Source organism: Chiroxiphia lanceolata, chromosome 6, assembly GCF_009829145.1.
Source record: "Chiroxiphia lanceolata isolate bChiLan1 chromosome 6, bChiLan1.pri, whole genome shotgun sequence".
NCBI classification, from domain to species: Eukaryota; Metazoa; Chordata; class Aves; order Passeriformes; family Pipridae; genus Chiroxiphia; species Chiroxiphia lanceolata.
In genome coordinates, this window is record NC_045642.1 from 20,104,526 (window position 1) to 20,122,423 (window position 17,898).

The following is a 17,898-nucleotide window of genomic DNA, read 5'->3' on the forward strand; positions in this document are numbered from 1 at the left end:
GTCCGCTGACAGCAACCTTGATTCATGAGGTCCTGTAATGCCTCATCGAGCAAGCTGTGTGAAGTGTGGAGGAAATGTCCTTCTCTCTGTGACTCTGCCGGAGCCTACAATTGTTTCAGCAAAGGCTTTGTTCCTACAAGGAGCTAAATTCACAGTGATGGTAGTTATACTCAGGAAAGAGCCTGGCATCTTCTGATGCTGCTCTCAAAATCAATTCTCAGCTCAAGATCTCCTGAATAAATGGTATCAAGCACTGCAGGATCCAGCATAAGGAAACTAACACTCTTGCCACCACCTCCTTGAACCTCCCACTGCTCCTGCGCTGGAGAGCACTGATGACTAAGAAGCCACACAGTGACAAGCAGCCCAGCTGTTCTCCTCCAGACTCTGGCAAGAGCTGGATGTGAATGAGAGCCAGAGAGGCTCAATGGCATTAGCTTAGCAATGTGATCATCTTCCCCCACAGCAGGAACAGACTGCTGGGAGCTGAACAGCTTTGGAGGACAGGTGGTCTTGGTCAGAATTCTGAAGAAAATGCTTTCTGGGGGTGGTGTGTGTTCACACGGGCCATATCTGAGGGGGCTGGTGTCGTCTAGAATGCTCGCTTGTCTTCTTTGTTGCCACTCAGAACTTTTACTTTTTGGAGCTGACAAGCTCTGCACTTTAGGTAAAAAACCAATGTGACTGCAGCTTTTACAATTACAAATTAGAAGAGAGTGAACAAGGAAAGCCAAGAGTGCTAAGGTTTGGATTGAAAATTATTTTGTTTTAAAGCAAGACTCTGTAGCAGAGAACAAATACATGCAAACACCACAGTAGATCCTGTACAGGAAAGGGCATGGAAACCACTGTCATAAAAAGTGTTCACAGTGATGGCAGCATTTTCTGAACAACTACAGCCACACATCAAAGCAGCACTGCTCTGCTTGGTTATGCCTGTCACCACAGACTCAGCAATGACTGGGTGAGGCTTTAGGCAGGGGTCTCAGAGGTACCTCAAACCTCTGTGTTATCATAGGCACTTAGCCAAGGCTAAGATACTAATGGCCAGCTCCACAAAAACGCTCATGTTGTGGTGATTGCAATAGCTAAAAGAGCAAACATCACTCAGGACCTTGGCCTTCAGTATCAAATACAAGTTTTGAAGGGGTAACAAGGATTATTCCCCAAAAGTTCTTCCCTGCATTGCAGTAACATCCATTTAGGTTGCTAGCAAAGGAGGACTTTTGATAAACTATGTCTGCCCTCACTCACTTGTGCTTCAAAAGGGAAGAAACTGTTTACCTTCCTTCATGCCTCTTGTGATGTCCTAGGACACATTCTCCCAGCTCCATGCCCAGCTCCAGCCACAGCTCATGCAGAATTACTGGGGCAGACTATTCACTACAAAGATCTTTGGCCTTAATTTATCCCCCATGGAAGAATCCTGTAAATTCAAATCTCCTCTCGTTGCATTTTGCCAGTCCTCACATTAGTACTGGAAATGTCAAAGGAAATCATAACAAGAGCAGCTGATCAACCAGCCCAAAGAACCAGAGACAGTAGGTGTCCAGTCCTGCTCTCTGGGCCTTTTTGCTTTTACAGTGGTTCCACTGGCTAGGAATAATTACACTGAAGTATGACGTAATCCCTACTGAAATCCAGATCTTTTCATTCCCTTCCAGCCAATTGGAATTCGCCCCTGATGTTTTCCAGCTCCCTGCCTCTGTGAATGAGACCGTATCCATGTGAAAATATGCTTGGATCACTCACTGTGATTTATTCATCCGGAGGCAATTTGGAGGCTGTTGCTTACAATTAGCCACTTGATCTTTATCAGCATTGTTCTTAGCCCTTAGAAAGCTGTGTCTCTGGATACAACCTTTCCGGTACTTGGATGGCCTATTTAATTATACAACTGGACCTGTTTGTGCTGGGATGCTGTATCCTAACGATCCACAACATTCACTTTCTCTATCAGTAGCAAGAACCAATATTTATCGTAAGTTCCCTAATGTGTCCCTTGGAAAACATCACAGTATCGTGCTGCAGAGGAGAGCACTGTCTGCTCAGGGGGAAGATTCTAGGGCAAGATAGAAGTGGATATGCTCATTATTATATCATATTACAAATGAGAGAGTAAATAAGCCTGAGGTGTTTCATTGTGGAGATGTCAGCTTTCCAGATAAACAGGGACAAGCCCAAACAATGCTGGATGAGAAAGACACTCTACAGAAATGCATATTGCTTTGAAACAATGTTTGTGAATGTGTATTAACCGTAACAGGAAAATAATATTTAATGATATAGATTCACCCTAGCATGGCTGACAGAATAGTTCATTCAGCCTTTTGCGGGGATCCAAGCTGAATTTCATATAGAAAGGAAGATCAGGCATGGCCCATTTTAGAAAAAGAGATGGAAATTACCAAGTGTTGGGATGAGAGTATAGGGAAAAGAAAATTAAGGGAACTAAAATGCAGGAGAGTACTGAGGAAGTAGCAGGGCAATTTGGTTGGCTGTGAAATGCAGTTCCTGAGCTCTTGAAGAAACCAAGGAGGAGAGTGGGAGCCATAAGATATGAACAGGAGGAATTCTGTCTGGTCGTTTGTGTCATCATTCCTACCGCCTGGGGCCATTCTGCCTTGGCAGGGTTTTGTATCACCTGCAAACAGCGTGCAAGACAATGAAATCCATTCCCCTGAGCACAACAAAGGGAAGTGTGTAAGGTAGCTTGCCTCAGAGATGTTTGAGTGTAAAATCCTCAAGGAGGAACAAAGCCTTTTAATGAACTTGGAGGTGGGGAGGGGGGGGGGAGTAGGTGAGGGGGTAATGAGTAGGTAGAGTAGAGTAGAACGAAACTGTCAGCGTTTAAGCATGTTGATTATTTCAGCAAACTGTCAAAGCAGTTGAAAGATGAACTGCAAGACCCTGTGCAGACTATGCTTACACCACAGAAGCTACCAACAGTATATCAGTAGTCTGCAGAGAAGACTGAGCAGAAGGGTAGGAGGGGGAAGAAAAAAATAAAAATTGTATTTTGGGTGGGTTCCTGTAGCTGAAGCTTACAATGATATGTTTTCAGGCCATAGACCTTGGAGAGAGGCCAAGTAGGAATTATTATGACCTATTTTTTACTTTTCTTAGGGTTGTGCTTTGTTTTGGGAAGGTTAGCAGTTGCATCTAACCCTTCACCATATTATGGAATGGTAGGTTTGCTGTTGGCGTCTGTTGCAGGGGGTGGGTGTTTGTTGAGTTTGGGGGTCTCCTTTGTGTCATTGCTGTTGTTTATGGTTAATTCAGGTGGAATGACAGTGGGTTTTGTTTATTTTTTGTCTTTAGTGGCAGACTCTTTTCCAGAGGCTTGGTGGGATTGGTTGTTTTGGTGTGGGTCTTTTAGAACTTGGAGGTAGTTATTGGGGGGGGTTACTGAATGCTGAAAGCTTGGGATGGCTGCTGTTGATAGTGGGGGTATGTTTTCTGTTCGACTGGATTTTAGTGGTAGAGCTGTTTTGTTCTTGTGGAGTGGGGATGGTTTTGGTCACAGGATGGGGGCTATTATTAACTTTACTTGTTGTTTTGGAGCTTGCGTGATGGTTATCTGACAATTTAACAGTAAAAATAGAGAGGGGTTTATGTAAAATACCAGCTTTGGGAATTGGAGATAGAGGTTTAGGTCCCTTTTTCTGAGGTGATTTTTTGGAATTCTAAAGAAGACGGTGTAGCTTCACTGTTGGTTTACAGACCAATGGTTTTTATAAACTATTAGAGTATTTTTAGAAGTTGAGTATTTTGTTTTCTAGGGCTCCAATATATAGGGAAGAGGATTAGGAAGGTGTGATGAAGCAGGTAAGGGAGTAGCTGGCCAACAATGTGAATGCCTGATAGAGGCAGAGATCCAAATCTAGAATCTACTCTGGGCCTTTCTCTCCATTTCTTCTAGCTCCAGAAACCAAAAGTTAAATCTCCTCTCTCAGCTAGGCAGCAGAAAACACCTCCATCAGCACTTAGAAGTCGGTTTAGAGCAGGTTAGTAACAAAAAAGTCCAGGTTCGATTCGTCATAGAGGCCATTCACTTAAGGATTGGACTGAATGATCCTTGTGGGTCCCTTCCAACTCAGAATATTCTGTAACTCTACACCAGCCCCTCATCATCTTTGACCTTTGCAAAAATGGGCTAAGCTTAAAGCGTGCCAGTGATGCAAGCTGGTTTTTGGCCTGCATGCGGTTATTCTATGCTGATTTATGCCAACATTAGAGCAGGCCTGCCAGAAGGACTTAGTCTCCTAAATGACTCAGTGATTAAATGACAGGGAAAAGTATCTTTGGCCCGTCCAGGGGGTAAAAATACCTGGAATGCAGCTTGGTCCAACACTCATCCTTACACATGGCAAGTCATACCAGGGAGAATCCTACAGATGGTTTTATTTCTAAGGCATCTTAGCAGACCAAGGAAAAGTTCAGTATTGTTTTGGGGTAGGGTAAGTGGAGATTCCTTATGAAATATTTAATGTAGTTTAGAAAAGACTCCTTTTCTGTGGTAGGTCTGGCCCTGGATAAAGACATTAACAAAGAGACAATTTTTTATTTGTTTAGATGATAGCTATGCTCTGGGCAGAATACCATAGGGTTTTACCAGATATGTTTAACTTCATGAAAAACTAAAAAAAAATGGCTAGTTAATTGACACCAAGAAAATAAAAAGGGACAAGAGCAGTTGTCAGTAAAGCAGATGTCCTGTCTCTTTCAGCCTTGCTGTTAGCAACACTTACTCACTAGAGTTTCAAAACATTATAAAAGTATTATGAGATCAAACACTGTTACATGGTGTGAGCACCTTCCTCCCAGAGACTGCATGACCTATCCAATCCAACAGTCATATTGACAAACTGAAGGAAAGACCACTCCTAGGGACTAGTTTTCTGCAGGCTAATTTACAAGCAACTGTTGTTTAGTGGTTGCTTCAGATTTTTGCTTTCCATCCTCAGCCATCAACATCATTTCTCTCTTAGGTGTTTCCGTCCTCCTATGAGGCCTCTTGGCTATTTTTGTAGCAGGAGCTGAACAGCTTTAGTTTATTGCTCAGTAAATTAAGACAACCTGAAATTGATGTTAGGTTATCTTAAAACAATAGACATCATGTTTGGTGGTTTGGCAGTTTCTGTGTGAACAGTTCCAGCATCCTTCTAACCAAGGGATAAATCTCCAGGAAATATACTGAAGTGAAAACTGGGAGCAGAAATCTCTACCTCCATATCTACCCAAGCCCTTCAAATTCATGCACTAGGCACTAAACAATACAGATTGCCTTGTAAACACATGATCCTCCTGGAAAGGAGTACACTGTTGGGCAGTGAGTATATATGGGGAAGTAATAATAACATTCTAGCAAACGTTCTAGGCAACATCACAATGTTCTTCTCATCAGCTCAGTAGAACAAAAGAGGGCATTATGCTACCAGAACTGAACTCTGAAGATGACATTAAAAACCTCTCTAAGGACTGTAGTATCTGGCTTTGGAGAGATACGTGGGTGAGTGAAGCTTCCTGTGTGACTACACTGGCCATGTTATCACTGTAGGATTTTCTCACTCTGTTTGCACTAACAGTCCTGAACAGTCTTGGCCACAAAGATCAGTTTTACCAAGTAACAGTGCTCGAGGCACAGGGAGTGATACTACATGTCCTCTCAGAGGGAGTTCCAGGAAGGTTCTGGAGAATGGCCACCTCTGAGGGCATCCTGACTGTGTTCACACTACAGAGTTGCTGCATGACAGGCCAAAGGATGGTGCTGTTTTCAGATTTAGCCTGTAACCCCCTAATGGGCCTGCAAAACCTGAGAACTGCCATATTGCAATTAAAGGTTTTCACTAGTGTGTGGGTCTCAAGGTAGGTGAACCCTGGGATTGTAATAGTGAAAAAAGGCCACTAGCCTTTACTCCTTAGCAGCTCCAGGTATACATGTGCTTTGACAGCAGGAGGAGTTGAGTTCTTATTTCCCACCCTAATACACATCTGCCTATAGGGAGGACAATAAAAATTTGGTGGAGAAGGAGTGACGTTAACCTCATCTCTGTGGCATAGCCACCAAAAGAGCCACCTTGACAGAAGTGGGGATGAACTTCATCCCTGTACAAGCTATTTTTCCACTAGAAAAACTAAGCTAAACCAACAAACAAACAAAAAAACACAAATCAAACCAAACCAAACCAAAAAAACAAAACAAACAAACAAAAACAAAACCCAAACAAAACAAAAACCCCACACCCAAAAAAAAAACCGCTCCCCACCAACCAATAGCAGCCCCAGGAGCAGGGAAATTAGGAGTCACATTTCTATTTGGATCATTTTCCCAACGGGAATAGGACTGATTTCCAGGACAGAGTGGAAAGAAAGAACTGAGGGGTTATGAGGTGTTTGGTTATCAGGTTATCAGGGGTATTATTAAGTTCTCCACTGTAATCATGCAGCATAGGCATGGTCTAACACATGTGGGCTGCAAATGGCCCAATATATACCAGTGATTATGACACTCCTTGAAATCTATTACTGAGAATCTTTCTGACAAAATTAAACCTGCAAGTGTTCCTTTAGAAGACTCTGCATTACACATCCATGGTAGGTAAGAAAACAAGGTTTAATGTCCAGAACTTTTCCCCAGTGCCTCATCATAGACTCTGCTGAGTTTAAAACTCTGTCTAGCTTATGCCAAGCACTGACAGCTGGGCTCATTTCTCCCACAGCAGAACAGGGGGTGAGGTGTGGTGGTGGGATGTTAATGCTTTCTCCCTGTCTTAAATATCAGTCACTCTGTTAAGGGTGAGCGCATCCCCAAGAACCAACCCAAGTCACAGTTGTATGGGGCCAGGAAGGATAGAAGTGGATTATATAATCATTGGGGAAGGGCCTGAAAGCTACATTCAGAGGCCTGTTGGAACACACTAAGGCCAGCCCTAGCAACATCAAAGGCTACAGCGAGGAGTTAGTTTATACAGTTTAGTCAATTGGATTAGACTCTTCATTAGGATGCAGAGCAAACCTCTTCTACTTGGCAGACAGAAGCAAGAAACAGAATAAAAATGGAAATCAGATCTCAGCCCTGAATTCCCCATTCAGCAAAGCTCTTCTTATGTGCGTAGGAACCCTAGTTTGCTTGGCTTTGTTAGAAATAAAGGTAACAGGAAATTTCTGGGCAGGATGAGGTCAAGGTCTCTTGCTTTGGGGCCAGCAAGCTCTAGGAGGACTTGAGTCAGAACACCCTGTCCTAGGAGGAGGACAAGCAGAGGGCAAGAGCATGTGCTATGGGGTACCAGCAATACCATCTCTCTACAGCTGCATCTTCAGCAGGAAAACTCAACATAGAGACTTTGCAAAAGACCCTTCTTAGTTTGAGATCAACAAGTAGCTGTCACACTGTAGAGTCACTGACAATCTGATACTGGAGTGGATGGTTTTTAGCATGCAGGATGTGCACTTGTCAGCTGGTTACTTTTCCCCTGCATCTTTTGAGGAAGTTGCCACTCTGTCTCACAGTATTGCAGGCTAAAAGAACAAGATTATCTGATTTTGTGGGTTTTTTGAGTGCCTCTGACTGCATTAAAATCTACAGAGGTCAAATAGAAAAGCCTGAGTTTTACCTCAATCATGTCACCATGGCTAAGGGGTTACCGGGAGGGGTATGCAGATATACTGTAAATTAAGTTTAAGGTCAGAAAAAAGCCAAGTATTTAAAATAGGGAGTAGTTTTCTCTACTTACTGTACCATGATAGCAACACATATTATCTGTAAGAAGGTATTTTTTCTGTACTTAAGTCTTGTCTTTATTGTGGTTTTGGTCAGAAGAAAAAAGCTTGGTATTTGTTTACAATTTCATATTGTTTGGGTTTTTTAACAGTATTTGGAGTGAAATGAGACATATTTCTATAAAATATTTCTTGCTCTGAAACTGGACTGATCAAAACATATCAGCAGCTGTTAGAAAGATACTTGCCTATATTGCACTTCATGTTGTTGAAACCCTTTAAATCACTGTATTAGCTCATTAAATTGTAAACAAAGAGTTAATTTCCTGGTTGCTATAGTGGAAGAGGAGAGAGACTGCTAGTTATAAGTAACCTGTGCCTTGGATTATTTTATTAATATTGCAAATCGTGACAGAGCAATTAGGGTTAAATATTAGGAAAGCAGTTTGACCAATGTTGACCATCCTGTAAATAGATGGAATTTAGTTTAACAGAGGAAACAAGAGGTTCCTTGTGGTTATCTCATTAAGGTGATTTCAATAATAATTCCAATAGTGATTCCCACATCCTTAAAACTAACTTAGTAACAGACAAAAGACACATCTGCATTGGGATGGTAAGGGACCTACAAAATTTCTGATTCTGTAATGAAATATCCATTGTAAATTTGTTTAATTGGCCTTAACTTATTCCTCAGTGAGATAATCCCCCAATCTCCCTTCATCTGAAGTATGTCCCTTGGATTTCTTTAAAACCCTTGTATCACTCTGGGTACCTTCTGTTGCACCACCACAAAGCTTCTACAGGCACTTAACATTAAGGAACTCTAATTTTCTTCTCTCTTATATCTATTTTTCATCCATTAACTTTAATGGGATTGCACCTGACTTGCTCCAAGAAAACCAGGCTGAAAAAAATCAGTCTTACAGTGTCCAAAGCCATATTCAGTGCTCCAACAGCAAATATTTTATGACTGTTTTCTGCAGAAATAAATTTAATTCCCTTGGCTCCACCTCACACGACAACACTGTTGCTGAAAGAAAGAAAGATTCTGAGCATGACACAATCTCTCTTTAACATTTAAACTGAAGTGCTGTTCAGGAAACTACATGACTAATTTTTAAAGAATTACACTCATAGATATTTTTTCCCAGTTCTTCCTTTGGTTCTTAAAAAATGAATCAAACTTTAACTTTCTGACGTTTCTCCCCCATACAGTGGAAAATACTTAGGATACCTTTTGGCAAAACTGAAGGAACTATCTTAAGAAAAAAAATTATTCGAAGATGGAAAAAACAGAGAATTGCCATGATGTTTTCCCACTGTGAGGTTTGCTATTCATATACAACAAAAAAAGTCAACCTTTATTTCTGTTATGGAAAGCAGCAATATAGGTGCTGGAAAACAATACTTCCTAGCCTAAGCAAAAGGCAAGCACACAGCCACAAACATCACAACAGTAACAGAATTTGATTCACCTAAATTTTCTTTCACTAATCAAACTATAGGATTCCTACCAAGTTAAAAATCTTACTGTCTATATTTTTAAGTGTCTTCTCCCTTTCATCCTGTTACTGCTTGTACCCTTCATTGTTTACGATGACAGAAGTCTCATCCTATCGGTTTTTTTACCAACTTCCCTTTTTGCTGTGTGTTACAGAAAATCAGTAAAAGAACATGAGCTTCATTCCATGACTTGACCGTAGTGTAGAGCCTGCCAAAACTAGGGTTGAGGTTTGCTGGAAATGTAATTAATCTGAAATACAGGTTCATTCTGAACCAGATAGGAATCTTTCCTTTTTTTTTTTTTTTTTTTTTAACCCTGTTCTAAAGGCAGGAACAGAACTAATCCCATTGAGCAGTTGCAAAGAGCTCGGGGGTTTTCAGTCCCTAAATGACCTGCTAAACAACTATTCTCAGGAAAGAGGTTGTTAGCAGAAGAGCCAGCCACTCTCTGTCCTGAGGTCAGGAACCTTCCATTTTCAGTAACCTTTTCCCTATGGAACACATACCAGGAATTGGTGCAATCTGCAGAATGAGGCATGCTGTTCAGAACCACAATTTTTTCAGACTCATAGAAAATATAAAACTACCTCTCCTCTGATCTGCTGGGAGGGAAGTCAAGCCTTATGAGGTAATTCTGGATCTGCTGAAATCAAAGGGTGCTTTGTCTCAAAATGACCCATGAAAGGACATATCATGTCACTATGATTTAACTCCCCTGATGAAATAAAAGAAATTCCAGGATGAATCCATTCCTGACAACAGCATATGTGGGAAAAGATAGGTTGGTGTATATGGGCTCCTCTGACATAGAAATGAAAACTCTCCTAGCAGGCAAGGCATTGTGTGCCTTTGTGGCCAGAGTAATGCCACAGCAGTAAGCCATGCTTCCTGTCTTGGGCCAAATATGATCTCAAGTATATTTCACCATCATCACTGAAATCCTTCAGGGTCAGCTGGAGGTCTAGCTCAGGGACTTTTAATGTTGCAGCATGCTCCTTTCAGCTAGTACAGATGATATAGTCATTGTCGTGGCATATATTGCACAATTCTTACTCCTTCTTGCTCCTTCAAGCCCTGTTAGATGAAGACATTTGCTCATGTATGAAGTAAATCACTGGAACAGATAATTGATTTAAACCCAATTATTTCTACAATTCACTTGCAGACAAAACCGAGTGTATGACTATAGGGACAGTGAGAACTACCAACACAGATATGGACAGAATCTACCCTTCTTCATTTGTTTTGATCCCAAGACTCTGTCATTTATGGTGCCAGAATTCTACCTTTCAGGTGGCTGTGGGGGAAGACAACTTTCCTATGACTGTCTCTGACTAGAGCATCAAGCACAGGGCTCAGCTGGAGTATGTGCCTTTAGTAGAGAACAGCTGATCCACACAGTGGAAAACAGCAGGCAGGTATATCTCTGTCTGATAAGGCTAATTCCCTACAAGATTTCTTGTGTGCTTTTCCTTAGTTCCACTTCTGTTTTACTTTTACACTAGACATAAAGCTCCAGAATGATTCAATGGAAAACTGCAAGCACCCTGTCTTTGAAAATGCCAGAGGAAGCTCAGTGTGCTCTCTGGCAGTATGACTGACCTGACCCTACACATCAGTGACACTCGTAACAATTAATGGGCCTATATCAATGACAACCCTGGAGGTTGGTCATACACACTAGTGCCTGTACTCACAGTTTTCACAGCGATTCCCTGTGTAGCCAGCCAGACAGGCACATTTGTAGGCACTTCTTTTGTCTAGAATGCACGTCCCATCGTGAAGACATGGAGATGAAGAACAAGCTGTAAAACAAAAGCAAGAACATTCATGGTCTCTCATAGGATCGGGCACCTATCTGGTTTTCCTCATGGTGGTTGTGACTTGGGGTAAATTATATATTCTGGTTAAAAGTTAGGAAGACAGAGTAAAGGGCCTGATGCATGTCAAAAAGTTGTCTTCTCTTGCTTACTGGAGAAGGGATCTAATAGGGGTGAGTAGTAATTTACCCAATATCCATTACTTTTACCATTTTCCTTTAACTGTAGTCAAGTGGTAAGAAGTGTTTGAGGAAGAAAAATAATTTACACCAAGCTCAAATAATGTTTAGCCTAAATTAAAGACAATAGCAACTACATTTCTCTTGCCATTCACTCCAGAGTTTAGGGATAAGTTCTGGGTTCTGGCGGGTTTTTTGGGTCTTGCATCTTGTAATTCTAGACTTTGGAAGTTGCTTTGTCCCTGAGGAGTACTTCTCTGGTTTTTGGTTCAGGAAGCTGTAAATGGTCATGATGATCCTAAATTTTCTGGAGAAGCTCTTGCATGCAACAAGTCTAACAGTGATACACATCAAACTGTACATACTACCATAAATTAATATCAGAATGTGCAACTGTGCAATTAATATCAGCAAATTCCACTGTGTAATAACACACACACACTTTCTTTGATGGCTGCTCTAAGGGGAGATGAGTGAGTAGGACTGCCATGGTTTAATCCCAACTGGCAGCCAAGTACCAGGCAGCCACTCACTCACCCCACCTCCTCTGGTACGGAGGAGAATTGAGGAAGAAAAACTAAACCTCACTGGTTGAGATAAGAACAGCTTAATAATTGAAACCAAATAAAATATAATAATAATAACAATAATTGTAATAATAATTACATTGAAAGGGAGAGAGACAGAGAAATAACACCTGAGAGAAAAAAAACTATGCACAACACAGTCGCTCACCCCTCACTGACTGAAGCCCAGCCCCTCCCCAAACAGCGAATGGTAGCTTCCAGCCAACTCCCCCCAGTTTATATCCTGAGCATGACATTCTTTGGCCAGTTTGGGTCAGCTGTCCTGGGCATGCTCCCTCTCAGTTTCTTGTGCACCTCCTTACTGGCAAAACATGGGAAACTGAAAAGTCCTTGATCTAGAGCAAGCACTACTTAGCAACAACCAAAACATGAGTGTGTTATCATACAAAGTCCAAAACACAGCACTGCACCAGCTACTGAGAAGGCAATTAACTGTATTCCAGCTGAAACCAGGACAAGAACATAAATTAATCTCAAAAATGAAAAAAAAAATAATTTCCACTTAGATTATTTTCCAAATCGAGTGTGGGTTTTAGCGGACAGAAAGTAGACCCAAAATCTCAAGATTTAGATCTAGTCTAAGATTCAAGTAACTCCAACACCTGAAGAGTTCAGGATCTGATGTCCTGCTTCAAGTCTATCTTTATAAAACAAGACTCTGCAGCAAAGTTCACATCTGGATCCATACCAGAAATTGAGTTCAGTTTCAGTTCACATTGACTACAGAACATATTCCTTGCTATCTTAAAGAATTATCCAAGTATGGTTGATAGCTCACACATTAAACCTGGAAATAATAATTGCTAGAAAGTTCTGCATTCCAATTCTTTTACAGATCATCTTTGTCCTTCCATGATTATTTTGGTTAAAAAGAAAAATGAATGCCTGTACCAACTGTTGAGTGTTGCAACCACAAGCAATCCACCCTGGGGGTCCTATGATGAGGTGGTATGTTCAGGTTCCTCAGGAGGTCACAGCCCTGATCTTCTCTTACAGCAGGAGGGACATTGCTTTCCCAGTCCCTGTCTTGCAGTCAATCTGCTTAAGAAGTGTGGGAAGAGATGACTGAGCCAAAAAAGACAGGCTCTGGCCCTCCCTGCAGCCAGACCTGGATGGCTCCATGTTTTTGGGGAAGCTCTGCCTGGGTCACCACCTCCTTTCTGGCATGTGCAGAGGACATAGCTCCCTGCTGAGTGGATACCATGGCTGGGCTCAGCTCTGCAGCCACAGCAGGAACTCGCCCCTGCTGTGCACCCGAGCACTGCATGACCTGCTGCACACCCCCCGGCTGCTCTGCATAGGCATGGTGGGGCACAGAAGGGTGGTTGTTCTGGCAACGTGCAGGTCTCCTCAGCACCTCCCACGAGACCTGCTCAGGCGTCTCCCACCTCAGGAAAAGCCCCCATGTGCCAGGATGTGTCACTCTGCCACCATATGGACCGACCTCAGAGTAGCTTCTCTTGGAGAAGTCTCCTATATCCAGATGGCATGAGACAAGAAATATATAGATGCCACATATGGACTACTCTGGAGGTTTCATGTGGTGATGTAAGAGCAATTCATACATGGCTGGACAACAAATATCTTCCAGGTCTCATTGAAGACTAAGGCCTGACTAAAGACAGTAATTCATTTGTTAAAATGAAATATATATGTGGCAATTTTATTGTATCCAACTAAAGTAAAATATCACTGAGAAAGGGAAGGAGAAGCAAAAGACTGTACAGACTGATCTTTTGTGATTGCTGGTTTGAAGCTAGTGAACTTTCAGCTTTGTCTTTGCCACAGCTTTGCCTCATGATTATGGAAAAGTAAGCATGTCAAGTGGACAAGGATAAGGTTCAGATACTGTCAGACACTGTCCTTGAAAATGCCTGATATTCAAGAGCACTAAATATTTTTCCTTTTTTAAGGAGTCTTGGTTTCCTGGATTAAGTCAAACAACATAGGACAATACTATAAAAGGTTAAATCCACTATGTTGTGTCAAAGATCGCTAGCTTAGGGGTACAAAAAGTAAAGTGTTATTATTGAAAGTCAGTAACAGGCTTTCATCTAACTGGATCCAGCGTATGACTAATCCTTAAGAGACCCTGATGGCTCCCCATCTGGTCCCCCATGATTCTCATCTGAATTCTGTTGAGTGACTTCTAGTCAATCATGCCAATTACTGGTTCCCATTTCACACTTGGCATGGGATGGGACCTAGCACCTGCCCCAGACTAGGCAGCACAGCAGGTAGTGTAGTTTCATCCTTTAATAACTACACATGGAGTGACCTTTCCTAAAGGAGATACAGGCTTTGCAGCTTATTTTGTATCAATCAAAACCTTTCTGGCAGTTGAACCAGTGACATCTGTGCAGTCAGCACCCCTGTTTCAGCAAGCTGTGACTTCTAAGCCAGTACAGAGCTCACAGGAAGGGAAGCCAGAAAGGGAAGGAATTCAAGGAATTCACTTTTGGCAGCATAAAATGCTTCTTCAGTCCTCTCCACTACTCCACTAAGGTGCTGGGGACATCAGATCACCTCCATGGCCTGGTCCACATCCTGTAAGCACTTGTGCTGCTGCTGCTCTCACCTGCAGCATAGGAAATTGCTCTAGTAAGCCCTGTGAAATCTGTTCTGGGGACTTTGGCTCTTCCACAGTGCTGTGCACAGAGGAAAGTTTCAAGGGAATTGCTTCAGTTTTCAATGTGCTGCCAGAGCTTTCGGTCCTGTGCTGCCCTCGCTTTCAATTCTATGCTGCCCCATGAACACTGTATTCTTGCCTTAAATGGTCCTGCTGGCCAGGTTAATGCTTCACATAAAAAGACACTGGGAATGTTTGAAAAGCCTTTCACTGCAGCTACACATTAGACCAGAACAGCCTCATAATAAAGTGCACAATAAGACCTCCTCACAAACTCTAAGAAGGCCTTTACAACGTGCTCTATGTGGATTACCACACTTGCAGCCTCACAGCCTCAGAATAATTACCACTAAAAATGGGGCGGAAATAAAGTGCTCAACCATATTCGAATACCAAGTGTTCCCTGCTGGGCAGGGAAAACAGAACCAATTCAGCTTGCACCATATGGAAAATGTTAGTTCCCTGAGTGTAGGCAGCCCTTATGCAACATAGCCCACGCCACACTCATTTGTTCTATGTCACCTCTCCTGCTGTAAGCCCAGGCAAACTATCAATAGCTAACTGCTCCTGCTATGTTACTGGCAGGTACTAAAAGTGACATTTCAAGAACAGGGCAGGCTAAGAAATGGCATAGGTGCTGCATCCAGAAGTATGTACATTTCAGATTGCTAGTTACACTTCTGCTCATTGCTAAGAGCTGATCCTCTGTAGGTTTGTGTATTTATATAAGGGTTATATAAACTAACTAAATTTCCTGAGACAGATATACCCAGGATGACCTCATGAAATGTGGGTCACTAGTGTGTGCAGAAGGCAAGTTATGGTGAGTCAGAGATCCTGCAGGGTTTATCTATGGCAAAGCAGCACAGTCTGATTAACCTTCTGTGCCAGGAGTACTGTGGATAGGTTTGACCAAAATTCCTTACATAGCTAAACAAGGAAGATCCAGAAAGAGCATAGAGGCTGTTGCAAATGCAATGGAAAAATGAGGAGCCAGCTACACTTTAAATGCTATTTTGTAGTCAGAAAGAAACTATGGAAAGCAATGTAGGAGACTCAAGCACTGAGTAGTAACAAAACCAGTAATTTTGGAGTCCTGCTTCTGTCATTCATAACACTGAGATTGCTACAGAATAGAAAATGCCTCTTCTTTTATTTTTTTTCTTAAAGAAAATAATTTGTCCTTTGTACAGCCTTTTTTTTTATTTTTTTAATGCCCTAATGGTACATGAGCCAACACAAGAGTTCTGTCAGGGCATGAGGCTTTGCATCAGGTTTTTGGTAGTCGAGACAGTGACTCTGCTCCTGTATACAGCATTGAGCAATTCTGCCATTGCAGATACCCATGCCCCTTCCTCTATTTCCTTCTGTGCTCTTAATTCTTCGATTCAAACTGAACAGTCACACAAAACAGCAGCTTTTCTCTATTGGCTGATGTGCTTGTTCTTCACACAAGTAGAAAGAATTCAGTCTTTTTTAGAAGAGCCTCACATTCACATGCCATCTGACAGCTTTTGGATCTTCCCCACACTGACTTTATGTAAGTTGCTGTTGGCAACACAGCATGAAAGTTTTTAATGAAGCAAAACAGGGAAAGAGATTAGTCAAATTGAATTAATGAGAATGAGTGGCATGTTCCATATTTGGACTATTTTACCTGTAATTTCTTCAAAGACAGCATGAAATCCATCAAAGTTCTTGGATCCATCAGACTGGAAGAGGACATGGAGTGAAGACCCAGTGCTTTGGATTGGAGGTGGCCTCTCATTTCCACAGAATCTCTTTATTATCCGACTGTCCAAATTGTCCCCATCACGGACCTCCACATAGTCATACTGGCACATATAGTCAAACTCCAGGCTCAGCATGGAAAATCTTGGGGAACAAGGACACACAGTCAGACTGCATACCTGTGCACCCTGAATATGATTTATTTGCATGTTTAGCTAAGTTAGTGCCTACCCCTCTCAATGAATCAAAAAGTCCCTAACCACATAAAGTCTCCCTCACTGCATCTCAATTTTTGCATTTTGATCTTTGGAAGCCAGCTCAACTCTATACAGTTTCTCCATGAGAATAATAAAGTGTCAGAACAGTGAAGTCTAAATTGAAGTCATACAGTCTGTTCACATGCATCAGGTTTCTAACCATAATACAATGTCAGAACTTTCATATAGGGTAAGACAATATAGGGGGCATATTTCTATCATGGCCATTTGCTAAAAATTGCTCTATTTCCCCTAAATAAAGTTCTAAGTAGTTGAAAGTAGTAGCATCAAATAACAAGGTTCAAAAGCTATTTACACTGTGTTGTTCAGAAGTCAGCAATTAGAGATACAAAGAAAGCTTGGGGATATAAGAGAAGCAGAAATAGCCAGAGAAATGGAATCAAAATACTACAGCACATTTTGCATTAGAAAGCAAAATGGTAGTAAATCCTCAATGTCTGGCACTTGCCCTTCTTTTGAGAGCAGAAATAAGGCACAGGGGTTAGTGCAGAAAGGAAATATTTAAAGCCTTTTCCCACAATGTCTGTCTTTTCTAGCTTCAATCCAGGCACTGTGTGAGGCTTTTGTTCATTAACAGCCATGCTATATACTGATATTTGAATTCAGTTGGGTCCAGAGCCAAAGCATCCTACCAGAATATGAATGAGAAACAGAGTGAGATACACCCAGTGCCTCTGGAGAATGTGCAATGGCCAGGGAGGCTGGGATCAGCCTTGGCACAGCAGAAAAAGAGAAGATATGGGCCTGGGAGAGACCGTGTAACTACTGTTCAGTAGGATATTTTATAGATGAAACTTGTTATGTACTCAGTCTTCCTAGGAACCCCTACCACTGCAAACGTGTACTTAGGATTAGGCTATATCTCCCACACTGCCTATTCCAGTGTGGGCCTACTGATTTGCAGACTGCATTTGCACACCAAAGAAGCGAGACAAAATTTTGGATCTGCTGCTGGACCTCACAGTTTGAAGGGAAAGAGAGTTGCAGAGCCTATTTCCTGAACTTCTCATCTCGGGACTCAGGCCCCCATGTTAAGGAGGCCCCCATGTTATGTGAAATGACCTTTCTTTGACTCTACTCAGTCATCTTTGTTCAGGTCATATGGTTAGTTTTAGAGCATCAGGAGTAGACTACATATAGAGAAATGACTGAACAGTTGTAGGAAACTACACCAATGGAGCAGAGCCTCACATTTTTTAAATCATCTGATGGTATGTAGAACAAGAAAAAAACCCACATCTGCTTTAAATATGCATCACAGAGCAATAATTCAACTTAGCTTTGCATAAAATGCATGAGTTGAATTCTAGTTCTGTCAGGTTTGTCATAGACATCCTCACAGGTATCAGGTTATACACTACATCTTCAAAACATTCTTTCACTGTTGAAACATACCCCAGGGATCTATCCTTATGGAAGTAATAGAGCAATATAAATTAACCCATT

At 41.8% G+C, this 17,898-nt stretch overlaps 1 protein-coding gene across 1 annotated transcript in view; it reads right to left on the reverse strand.

Annotated features, from left to right (window-relative positions):
* The window catches only part of PAMR1 (peptidase domain containing associated with muscle regeneration 1), a 58,728-nt gene that overhangs the window by 19,297 nt on the left and 21,533 nt on the right, over positions 1–17,898 (reverse strand). Inside the window, 2 exon segments of the mRNA XM_032692119.1 lie at positions 10,926–11,033; positions 16,101–16,318. Coding sequence (XP_032548010.1) covers positions 10,926–11,033; positions 16,101–16,318 — 326 coding nt within the window.